The sequence below is a fragment of the Herpailurus yagouaroundi genome, unplaced genomic scaffold, assembly GCF_014898765.1.
Source record: "Herpailurus yagouaroundi ecotype Mexico unplaced genomic scaffold, PumYag 203, whole genome shotgun sequence".
NCBI classification, from domain to species: Eukaryota; Metazoa; Chordata; class Mammalia; order Carnivora; family Felidae; genus Herpailurus; species Herpailurus yagouaroundi.
The window spans coordinates 9,975,939-9,988,788 of NW_024412434.1; the positions used below are offsets into that span (position 1 = coordinate 9,975,939).

The 12,850-nt window shown below is 39.2% G+C and overlaps 1 protein-coding gene across 6 annotated transcripts in view; it reads right to left on the minus strand.

Annotated features, from left to right (window-relative positions):
* MYO3A (myosin IIIA) overlaps window positions 1-12,850 on the minus strand; it is a 243,192-nt gene that overhangs the window by 46,937 nt on the left and 183,405 nt on the right. For 5 of the 6 annotated variants that reach the window (XM_040451173.1, XM_040451175.1, XM_040451172.1 and 2 more), the window contains 4 exons: window positions 11,447-11,526; window positions 10,908-10,985; window positions 7,869-8,074; window positions 308-419 (listed from right to left, as the gene is read on the minus strand). In XM_040451173.1, coding sequence (XP_040307107.1) covers window positions 308-419; window positions 7,869-8,074; window positions 10,908-10,985; window positions 11,447-11,526 — 476 coding nt within the window. Of the gene's footprint in view, window positions 1-307; window positions 420-7,868; window positions 8,075-10,907; window positions 10,986-11,446; window positions 11,527-12,850 lie in introns of those variants that run through there. The other variant, XM_040451177.1, reaches the window with a different exon arrangement.

The following is a 12,850-nucleotide window of genomic DNA, read 5'->3' on the forward strand; positions in this document are numbered from 1 at the left end:
ATGTTTCTAATACTACTTGAAATGAAATGTACTCACTCTAAATTTCATCTTTTTTTTTTTGGATAAATCTTCAAGAGAAACTTTTCTTGAATTTCTTAAAAGAAACCTTTATGACAACAAAGTGTTTAATTCTGCTGAAGAAGAAAACCTTTATGAATTTGTCAACTTAATTCCCTAGTTTAAGCTAGAGCTTCTGTAACATAAAAAAGCTGTAATATTTTCAAGCACTGGAAAATGTTATAATTTTCAGTAAATCCAACACATTTACAATTATTATTTGTCCTTGAAAATTACATGCAAACATTACTTTTGTTTTTCCAAGAGCCCAGTTATCCAGACCAGCTTTTTCCAAAATGGTGGCACAGGTGTCAGGGCTCACTGGGGGTTCTTCATTCCACTTGTAGCAGAGAACATGGTACCTTCGAGTGGGAGAAAGTGCTGGTTAGTATTTCATAAAGTTTCCATGCCTCAGTAGCCTGGTGGATACTTGACAGTTCTGTGCAGGGAAGAAAGAGATTCCCAGACTCAATGCACAGGACCCTTCTCAGAACCCTAAAGTAGACTGACACAAATCCAGACCAATTCGTTTGTATAGATTTGAGCATTGTTTTCTCAGTTTAGTGATTACTTTTCAACACTGATCACTGAAATCTCCCACAAAAACTCCATCACTAAAAAAGAAAAAAAAAAGTTAGTGGGGTATTTTAAGAGGAGCAGCATTTTTCTGGGTGCTAAAAGCAGAAGGATTGCAGTGGCAAGAAGCAGAGGGAAATATTTCATTTTTTCACCTTCACAAACACATTGGAAGCTGATCTTAAAATTGGATGAAGGAGTTTAATTCTCTGCAAACTTCCTACTACTGTGTACACACCATCGAGCACTGTCCTTTGAGGTATACTTTGCGTCCCACTGGAGGTTTTCTCTATTGGTTTAATACATCAGTAATTGAGGGGAAGAAGTGAGTTAAGGGGTTAATGCAGGAGAGAACTGAAACAGGCCACCAGGTGAATTACAGAAAGAAAAACCAGTTGACCATGGTCAACAATCTTGTGCGGTTTTCTAGGGTTTCCAACACGCCCTTATTTAATTTCTTGGTGCAGGATTAACCTGCTGATCCAGAGGAAACAAAGCATCAAGTTTTGGTAGGTTTTGAATTTCAAGACAGAGGCCATGTGTGTGGAAGAGTGAGGTGGCATGGTCAGGAGAGCTGAGTTCTGATCCTAGAGACTAATTACCCGTGTAAACATGGACACATCACGGAACCTCTGTAAATGTCAATTTCTTCATCTAAAAATGAGCCTGTAGATAAAACCTCTAAAAAGAACACATTCCAGCTCCACCAAGTTTCATCCTTGATAAACATGCAGATGAACTCTTTTCTGTTAGGCTCTTTGGAAAATCCTGGCCTAGAATGGTCTAGAAAGAAGTGATGGTCATAGCTTTTGTCATCTGTGCAAATAACCTCAGGGAGTGCCCATTAACGTCCCCTCATCCTTTAGGCCTGCCAACTTGAGGACTAAACTTGCTTGTGGACACGTTGTGACTGAGGAGCTACTCTACCCTTGCAGCCCACCAACTATCTCCTGGTTTTACTTCTTTCCAGATCCAGCCAGGATCTCGTGGCTCATCATATGAGCAACCCTTCTTCTCATGCTCCCTCTCTTGGTCTTTTGTCGCACATGGTCTGCAAACATCCAAACCTGGACCAGCCAATCATTGTTCTCTGCCCTCCTGTCAGGCCTTGGAGATCTGCCAGAGAAAAATCATTCACAGCACGCTCCCCTATGACCTTGTGGCTTCCTGAGTCAGCCGAGTCCACAAGGACACCAAGAATCCTGATTGGTGTCCACAACTACTTTCCTCACTCAATCCTCACAACTGTTTCATCTCTCCTGTCCTGTTCAAATCTCCCACCTGCCCCTGCCCTCCGCGCTGCTCTCAGCAGATAAATGTGTCTTCTATTTTACCAGAGGCCACCAGATGCAAGCTCTACTGGCTTCCTCCTCAGCTACAGATCGGTTTGTCCATTATCGATTCTTCCCTTCTCCTTCAGAGGAGATATCCACTCTCCAACTGCCTGTGCTCTAGAGGTCATCTCTTCCTCCTCTCCTTTTTCAAGCCCTTTTCTCTCTTCTGGTGCCTTCCATTTAGTTCAAGACAAACCCTCTAAGTATGTCTCACCTGAAACGATTCTCTGTAGCCCACCCGCTTCACAGAGAAGTTGAAAGATTGCTTAAAATAATCGTCTCCATTTCTGTACTTCCCATTAATCAGCAGCTCCTGGAATCTGATTTAATCACATAGTAATAAGGACTCTTATTTAATCACATAAAGATCTTTTAGTGATGAACTCTAAAGGGATGTCTTCTATCATAATCCTAAGTGTTCTTTTCTGCATTTGCTATTGTTGACCCTTTTCTCTGTCTTGAGTATCCCCACGTTTGCATCCCACCTTGCCTCCCTGCTTCTCCCCATCCCCCCATCAGTCTCCCTGACATGCCTCATATTTAGACGTTCTGCTCCAATGCAAGTGTTCTCCAATGTCCCATTTCTTTCTGAGCTCTCTCCACAGGGGTCTCATCTACATGCGGAATGGATGATTCCTAAATCTTCATCTGTGGCCCTCTTTACACAAACTCTGAACACATCACTTTCTGACTGTCTGCTTCGCTCCCCCACCTGGTTATCTCACAGACACTCCAATTCATCACCTTGCCTTTCCTCTGCTAGTTCCTACCTCTGAGAATGATGTCACTATTTTTTTCAAAGGTGATAAAAATCTGTGTGTCATCCTAGATTCTTCCCTATTCTCCACTCAGTGTATCCAACAAGCTTAAGAATCTCTCTGAAATCCATTTCTTTCTCTCTATTCCTACAGGCATTGCCTTGAACTTACTTATCATCACTTCTCAACTTGACTTCCATAATTGCCTTCCAACTGGTTATGTCTGTTCTCACTCCCCCTCCCCCAGATCTGTCTGAATTGTCTTAATAAGATGAAAATCTGATCAGGTCCTTTCCCGACTTGGAAGGCTCTGAGAAAACCCAAGCTCTAAGCCATGATGGCAAAAACAGGTGCTTTCTCAAAGGCCAGGTACATAACATAGGTAAGTTGGAGAGCAGTGGAAATGTAGGAAATGCAAAGGTCACACCTGCCAAAAAGCAGTCATTTAAAATTAGGTGACATGTATGAAGACCAGCATGAGAGCTCCCTCCCTCCTCTGTATCCCTGCCTGCCTTCCCAGTCTTACCTTCTGCTATTTTCCATGGACAGCCTGAGCTCTGGTAATAAAAATTATTTAAAATTATGCCAGAAGGCCAGGTTTGCTCATGCCTCTATGCCTTTGTATGAGACTTCCAAGTCGGGAAAGAACATGATCAGATTTTCATCTTATCAAGTGTTGTGTTATTTGTATGTGTTATTCTCTCTGTCTGTATGTCCTTGATCCTCCCTGCTCATTCCTTTAAGGAAGATCGACTCTTCCAATATTCTAGAAACTTTTTCTCACGCATCTTCAATGAAGAGACTAACTGGGCTAACTGACATTCTCCTCCCCTGTGTTAGCTGCACTGACTGCTGTCCACACGCACCCGGAGCTCGTGGATGCTAGTTCTCAGGGGTGTCCCCATGGGCTCCTGCTCCTGCCGGGAGAGCTGTGTCTGCTGCCAGACCTGTGTCTGCCAGCTGCGCTTGAGGTGACAGGATTCAAAACCATATGACGCAAACTGATGAAATATGAGTGAGGAAAGCCAGAGAGTTGTTTCAATGCTTTGGTAAGACTTCAGAAAGAAGTGGTCTAAAGCTACTACAAAGGGTTGAGGAGAATCTTAAGAATCAAGAAATAGCCCTGTGATTGTTTCACAAGTTATCTTCAACTTCCTGCTTCACCTCAAGAAACATTAACTAGAAATCGCAAGTAAGGGATTATTGGTAACTCATGTAAGGAAGAGTCACTACGGGGTGCTTGGGTAGCTCGGTCGGTTAAGTGTCTGGCTCTCGATTTTGGCTCTGATCATGATCGCAGGGTTAGGAGATGGAGCTCCACATGGGGCTCGGCGCTGACAGCACGGAGCCTGCTTGGGATTCTCTCTTTCTCTGCCCCTCCTCTGCTTGTGTTCTTTCTCTCTCAAAATAAATAAATACACTAAAAAAAAAAAAAAGAGTCAATAAACTCCAATTCATGGAACTTTTATTCAAAGAAAAAAACTGAGCCTGTATCAAAAGGCTGAAAAACGAATAGATATTCATGTTCCAAGTTAAAATATGATATTTATAGTATATATTTATATATGACTTTTATGATTCTCGCTTTATCTGAATTTCTATTATAATCTAAGAAGTCTTCCCCTTTCCTCCTCACTTCTACCTTCTCTATGTCATGCTTTCAGAGTGCCCTGTGTATACTTTTATTAAAAATATCCACTACTCTTTCATTCGCTTCATAAATATTTACGGAGTGCCTACTATGTGCCAGGCACCTTTGTAAGTGCTGGGGATGGAGCGGTGAACACAGTACCCTTGTCCCTGGAGTTTACATTACATTGTATGATAACGTAATTAGGTCCTTGTTTCCACAGCTAGTCTGTGAGTTTGTTAACATCAGAAGCTCTTTCACTGTTCTTTGGATCTTTAATCTTTGGAATAAGATTTGGGTTAATCTTTTTTTCAAGGACTAGAACATAGTGGGTGCTTAATTAAATGTCTGCTGAAGGTCTAATGACCTGCCTCTGGGACTTGCTGTGGAAATAAACATGTAGGTAGACCAGTTGCACTGGGAAAGCCCCCAGACTCTTGCTTTGCTGCATCCCTTGTTTTAAAGACTTGCTTTAAAGGCAACATACTGGCTGCTGCTTTGTTTTTTATGGACTAGCTTCATGACTTATGCTGTGGGATTCAAGAACACGGCATTGTAGGTAATAAGCAATTTTGGGAGCTTGGGGCTGAGGCAACAATAATGAAAATAATATAGCTAATGCGTATTGATGACATTTGGGTCTATCAATAAACTTCACATATATTATTTAATTTAATGCTCATAGCCATATACAGAGTAGATACAATTGTCATCCCTATTTGCAGATAAGAAAGACTGAGGCTTAAAGCTTATAGAAGTTACTCAAAGTAACTTTGAACGAAGTCACACATTTAGATGTGACAGAATTGGGGTTTGAACTTGGGCTTTCTGATTTCAAAGCGTGTGTACTTACCTACTTCACTATACTACTGTCTTCAATACGTTCTGGTTGAATTAGAGTTCTGGTAGCCAAACCATTGTGTATAGGTGTCTGGTGGAAAAATGGAGCTCACTATGGTAGCTTCTTAGTATAAGAGTTCATTTGAAATAGCTACAGCAAAAACCCTGTGCAAAGTAATTCCGTATTGTGTCTCTTCTTGTAAGATTATTTCTTTGTCACAAAACAGAAGAGTTTATCTACAACGGAACAAAGAATCTGATGAATTTTGCATCATACAAGAAGGGTTGGTCAAAGGCTAAGACAGGACAGAGGAGAATTATGTAGTCCTATTTACACCTCCACAGGGCCTTTGCAAATTGTTCTGCCTCCTAAGAAGCTCCGCCAATTTAGATGAAAGCTTTCAAATTAGTGACAGAGAAAAGGTTTAGTCTTTTATTTCTGGGACTTCCTGTATTTAGAACAGCTATTCACATACTCTCTGTATACTGAGTTTTTTTTCCTTCCTCATTTATCATGCAGTAATTTGCTATTTTATATAGCATGGGACTTTGAAATACATTTATAAATTTAATCTCACTTCTGACCTGCCAAATAAGCGACTTTCAACTGTAATATTGTCAAAAAGTAGGTTTAGTCCTCCTTACTGTCCATATTATAAAACCATGGAGAACTGAAACGGTAAGTTCACTATGTCATTCAAGGCTCTCTGACAGAAGATAAGATGGGAAAACTGATCAGGTTAAAAATTATGTACAGAGACATAGTCCCTCTAGCTTTTGACATGCCAAACAGTACAGTGAGAAAGACCTTTCCTGTCTTTTCCACAAACTGTACCTACCATCAGATTCCAGTTTGAACCTTCTTTCCTAATATTCTCTCTTATCAGCCCTCCTGGACATAAATTTATCTCTTCTGACCTCTTGCACTGTGTATACCATTCACTTGGATCTTGGTACTTATTACCCTGCATTGCTTATTAACTTTCCATGCCTGTGACTTTGAAAATTTTAACTGGGAGTGTCAATTCTTGAGGTTTAAGACAGTTTTAAAATGTGGTGCCCTCTGCAATGCTTAGCACAGTACTTTGCACATAAAGAAAAGGTCACTGAAATTCCATGGTAGTTATAGTAATATTATATTAATATTGTTTATTTAATTAAAACATTTTTAATGTTTATTTATTATTTTTGAGAGACAGAGAGACAGAGCATGAACAGGGGAGGGGCAGAGAGAGAGAGAGAGAGGGAGAAACAGAATCCGAAGCAGGCTCCAGGCTCTGAGCTGTCAGCACAGAGCCTGACGCAGGGCTCGAACCGTGAGATTATGACCTGAGCTGAGGTCAGATGTTTAACTGACTGAGCCACTCAGGTGCCCCAAAATGTATTTCTTAAAAAACAAGCTAGGCAGTAATTACTTACTGAATTCCTGAATTCTTTCACTTGACCTTAGCCAAAAGACTGAGAAATGATACCTGAATTCTTTTAAACATTTTTTAAAAAATACCTTTCGTTTCTTTGCCAGTGGGTCAAAAGGGTGAGGGGAGGCAAAAACTACTACAGATTGCTGAAAAAATGAAAATTTGCAAAAATCATTAGGATTCTCACTTTATTTAGTAAGGGTCTTTTGGTTACCCCAAGTGAAAGAATGCTTGACACAAGGTAAGAAATTTTGTTTTGTTTTGTTTTGTTTTGGGGGGAGGGAGTTAGAAATTTTGTTTTGTTCTTAATCCTAATTTATACACTTTGAAAAAGGCCAGAGAATGTTAGGTTTTACCTGAAAATTGCTAGGTTTTACCTCAAATGCTAGGTTTTACCTGAAAATGGTAATACTGTTGAAAATTGAAACTTCAAATTTAATAGGTAATAGTAATCACAGAATTGATAAATATCAGAAACATGAGCATTTAAAATATTAAATATATAAGGAATATATTGAACCTCTATATCACTATAAATATATTACTTAATAAAATATATTTAATGTATAGCTTAATTCATTTTACATTAATCTCAAATATTAAAAAGGACCTCATACTTAATTGAGTCTTTATGTCTTCTAAATCACTGTTAGAGATAATGTCTCATTTGATCCTTATAACAATTCCACTAGGCAGTCTTGGCAGATTTATTAAATGAGGAAAATGGTTCTGAATAGGCCAGGTTTTCTTGATCTCGGCACTGTTAACATTTTAGGATGGATAATTATTTGCTGTGGGGGGCTCTGCTGTGGATGGTAGGATGCTTAACAGCATCTTTGGATTTTATGCACTAGATGCCAACAACAACCCTCAATCCCGCCAGTTGTGACAAACAAAATGTCTCCAGACATTGAAAATGTTCTTCGAAGAGCAAAATTTCTCCCTGTTGAGGATCACTGGTACAGCCCAATGGTCACCCAACCCAGAACCTCTAACTGCTCAGTACAGAAGCTTAGGCCTTTCAATCATACTGCCCATGACATTTATCCCATGTGACCACACAGGATCTCCCAGGTGACAACAGAAAACTCCCAGCCCCAGTTACCTTTTCTTTCAGTACAGCATCTTTTGCAAAAACAAAATGCCTCCCTCCTAGAACACCTAAGTCATTCTCTTCCCTATTTTGCTTCCTATAATTCTTCTGATGAATTTCTCTATAAACTGTACATGGAAACTTGAAAAGAATTCCACATACCGCTTTATAAAGTTAGCAAAAAGTATCCGATGTGAGTACCCCAGCCTTCGAATTCTTGCTGTTTCCAGAATTCCCGTGTAGCGAAGCTGTAGGAGAACTTTCTCTCTGTCGTATTTTCTTGCCTGACGGTCATTATTTGGTTTGATGCACCGGACAAAATGAGGTTGGCCCACCATCATTTTAGATAACAAATCCATCAGAGAATACTATAATATGGAACAAAAATAAATTTCCCAGTGTAGCATATAAAAATTTAGAAGGTTGCAGGTATTTCTTTTTCCTATAAGAAAAAACGCTGAAACCTGGATGTTATACATGTTCACATGAATTCACAGTCAATGGAGGAATATGCATATTAATGAAAATTTTATTTATAGCATATTTTTAAAAATCTGTATTTACTCAAAAATGTAGAGGCAATAACTTGGAACTTAGCCATTAAAAGGTTTCATGTACATTCTTAAAGCAACTTTAATGAATAGATAAAATTCCTTTTGGTATAGTTTGTTTGTTAGTAATTATATCCTCTTAGGGAAGCTTGCTGACATACAGTATTTAGGCATACAACTTAATTACCTCCTTTTACCATTAATTTCCTTATTCAACTCTTTCTTTATAGAAAGTATGAAAGTAAACCCATCAATGCCTATCAGAATCATCTCCTAGTTTAAAATAAAGAATGAGAGGGGTGCCTGGGTGGCTGAGTCGGTTGAGCGTCCAACTTTGGTTTGGGTTATAATCTCACGGTTTGTGGGTTTGAGGCCCACACTGGGCTCTGTGCTGACAGCTCGGAGCCTGGAGCCTGCTTCGGATTCTATGTCTCCCTCTCTCTCTGCCCCTCCCCTGTTCACACTCTGTCTCTCTCTCTCAAAAACAAATAAACATTAAAAACATTTTTAAATAAGGAATGAGAAGTTAAAGCAGTTTAATATATAGGACATAGGAGTTACAAAAATAAGCAAATTCATTTAAGTACTCTAATCTGCTCAAGTTCGATAATTTTCTTATTTATTTTAGAATTTTCAAAGTCACATAGATATGGAAATTGTGTTTTCAGCAATACCTTGTTACAATGGTAGCCAATTACTGGACAACTGAGCATAACATATCAGGATAATCATAGTTCAATTCAAAGTGGAATCTCAGACAGTGAGTATGCTAAAGCCAGCATTGCAATTTATTGGCAAGGTAATGAATGTATGAACACAGGCAGCTGTTGTCAGTTGGATTTCTTTTAGTGTTGGAAATATACAAGCCTAGGGTTATAAAATACCCTGGTGCAAACCAAATACCGGAATTGCACAACTGACAAAGCCTTGGCTTGGCATGGCTTCTTCTTGGGCACTGAAACTCCTATGTGATCCTCAAACAGCTGAGGTTACCACTTTGGAGCCCTTTTCCACTACATTTATATGTGAGCCATCACGCAAACATCTGCCAGGCACTGGGGATACAAAGGTGATATATCTGTCACTGGCATTCTGAGCAAGAGCTTGCTACAATTTAAATATTGGTTTTTCTTAGGGACCAAGGCATGGTATTACACTATATTCCTTCTCCACAGAATGAAAAATTACTTTAAAAATATGTTATATACTATACAGAATTATCTTCCTATCACTTTTCACTTCAGCCTGAGCATTAAACGATTTTATGAACGAATGGCTTAAGCAGACACACGGTGTTTGATGTCAACAACAGTGGAATGAGGATGGTCTTGGATAACTCACTTAAAAAAAGAAAATAATCTGTCTGTACATATGCTTGGTAATTCAGCTGTGCTGTAGTTCTCATGTAAGGTGAATGGACCAGCTGCAAATGTGAGATATTGAGCATATATGTACATATAAATGTGTGTGTGTGAGCAGATGCTACTCAAAGATGATTAAGCGCACACTGTCTGTGAGGAGTTTAGGACTTGAAAATATCTAATAAAACTACCCAGTTATTTTAAAAAATACTTCGTGATTCTGTTAGAAAACTGGATTTATTCACCAAACACTTACAGTAAATTTAACCCAATTTCCTCCCCTTCCCCTCCTGTCTTAAATTATACTATTAATAATTTCCAATTTTCAGTTGGCATTTTCTTCCTTTTCTTTGGCTGATTCATATGATTTTATCAAAAGAGATAAATAAGAACTGAAACCAATAATGAGGGCAGAATTATCTAGAATTGTTCAGAACACAGAGGAAGAAAAGGACTCCCTGTCCTTCTCTTCTCCCATATTGTCTAAGGAAGAAAGGCCACCTTGATCCAATGCTAAGGACACAGCGACTGACTTTCTTGGCATGTTACTGTGTTTCCCTGGTGTCCCTACTCCTTGCCCCATGATTATACCAGTTCTATTTTTCTTTTGAGGTTTTCATCTCGTCTATGTGCAGGGAGACATGGAATGGACCTGGATGCTCAGGCTTGCCCCATCTGTCCACCCTAAGATCATCTAGGAGTGGGAAGGAGAATTGGTAGCTATCATAGCATTGAATTTAAAATGCTGTCAGGTTTTATTCTAGTAGAGATGCATTTGGTTCTTTAAATTTTTTTTTTCAACATTTATTTATTTTTGCGACAGAGAGAGACAGAGCATGAACGGGGGAGGGGCAGAGAGAGAGGGAGACACAGAATCGGAAACAGGCTCCAGGCTCCGAGCCATCAGCCCAGAGCCTGACGCGGGGCTCGAACTCCCCGACCGCGAGATCGTGACCTGGCTGAAGTCGGACACTTAACCGACTGCGCCACCCAGGCGCCCCTAGATGCATTTGGTTCTTTGGACAAATTTTAACCAAGGTATACAAACCTCCATTACGGTGGACTTAGTATGCAATCATTTTATAGGTAAAATATCAAAGCAAACCAATCCATAGGTTTTTGACAGTATTCTCTACTATATTCTGTATGTAACAAATAGTAAATGGAATGTAATGAGAATTTTATTTTGTGACTAGCACTCTGATATTTGTTACTAGTTTTTGATCTGCAAGTCTCATTTAAAACAAATAACATTCTTAAGCACAACACAGCATAATTTAATATCTTACTCTAAAATATGATGCAACTGTTTGTGTTTTCATGTTGGTTGTCTCTATGGCGTGATGTGTGGCTTCTCCAGTTTCACCCTACAGAGACCAAGAAAGACAGTGACGTTTCGTTATCTATTGTACTTTATGATCCACAGGGAACACATGGAATTTCCTTTGGGTTATCACAGGCTATGCATTCAAATACATAAAATAACAAAATGTTAATATTTTTACTGTAGGGTGATTGTTTCATCAGCTGCATTGGAATTTTAATTGGTCTTGTATAGAATGTGACTATCTCAGATCTTTACTAATATACTTTGAGTTGCTCCTAGCGTAATATTAAAATGAGCTATAAAAGAAGAGTTAGGAATATATCATAAATGCATGATTATTTTAGCGGCTAGCAGTAATATGAACATAACTGCTTAAGCAGAAAAGAAAGATCAAAAAGGCAAAACTAAGGAAAATGATGCTTACTTTTAGGAGCACACAAACATTGCCATTGTAAAGGTTATATTCTTAGACTCACTGTCATGCAAAATGCATTTTCTTACCTTTGTCAAGTTGATCGTTTTTTCTGAGGTCCTCATTTGATAGTTTATTATATTTTTAGTTTTAGAATGTGGCAGATTACCTATGGGAATATGGATAAAATTAATACACTTAATGGCTGGAAGACTTCCCCCATTTACTTAAGTATTAAAATAAACATTCTTGATCCCACAATATTCATCCTTAGTAAAGTATTTATGAGAAATTAAGGGATAAAGTAATATTGCATAAACATTTGTAACAAATTTTAAACTCAGAAAACAACCCTCCAGCTTGGAGATTAGAAAAAGTACAGGTGAGTGTTGGATTTCTTTTAATTGCTACAGGATATGTAGCAATTTAATTTGTGTGTGTGTGTGTGTGTGTGTGTGTGTGTGTGTGTGTGCATATGTGTGTGTTAAATGGCATCTGAGATTTTCTTGAACACAAAGGTAAACTTTACAAGGGGCCTTAAAAATCATATAGATTATTAAGTCATGAAGTTGTTATAAGAAAATCACGAATGGTTGAGAGCAATGGATATGTTCAGTCTAACATTCAGAAATCAGTGCATGGCGCAGGTGCTACTTAAGCATGCACAATCCAAGGCCGTGAGAATACTCTGGAGTAGTGAAAAATTATGGCCATGGGAGCCAGGAAGACCTGGATTTGAATACCAGCTGTGGTACTTAAATTGTGTTTCTCGTGAATCACTTACTTTGTCTCTGAGTTGCATCTTGAAACTACATAATGGGGATAATGCTGTCTCGGCTGCCTCACAGAATGTTGATGACACGTGGAACTATGCCTGGCACATGGTGGGTGGCTGGAAATGTTAGTTCATCTTCTCTCTTGTACCACCCCCCACCAAGCACAATACACCAACCCACAATCCAAGAGTTCGTCATCCCAATAGCAATGTTCAAATCTGTCTCCAGAATTCAGTATCACTTCAGAAAGATTATTTCTTTTCACTCTCATTCTTTTAAGTGAGAAACAGAGGCTACACATTTTTGACAAATCTTTCACTTTCTTTGTGGTGGCAAAAGGCTGGCTCTGAGGTGATGATGTGGGATGGGACCCTGCCTGGGATGTGGCTGGCAGTGCCTCTGCTGTGCGGTCTTCCCCCTCCCTCGTCATCAGGAGAAGTGCTACAATGGGTGTGTGTGCCCGCCTTTATGATGGGCTGCACACCCTTCAGATGTGAAACTTCTGCAGACAGCAGAATGGATAGAGACAGTAACACATGATCTTCGGAAGGGCAGCTGTGGAATTTCATTTGTTCTTTTTTTTTTTAAGGGAAAGTTTGAGGAAAAAAAATTACCAAAAGTACTACCAGCTTGAAGACTGCTTGGGAGCATAGTAAGTATACAAAGGACTAGTAGCACATTAATTAGAATAGATCCATTTATGGGGTGCCTGGGTGG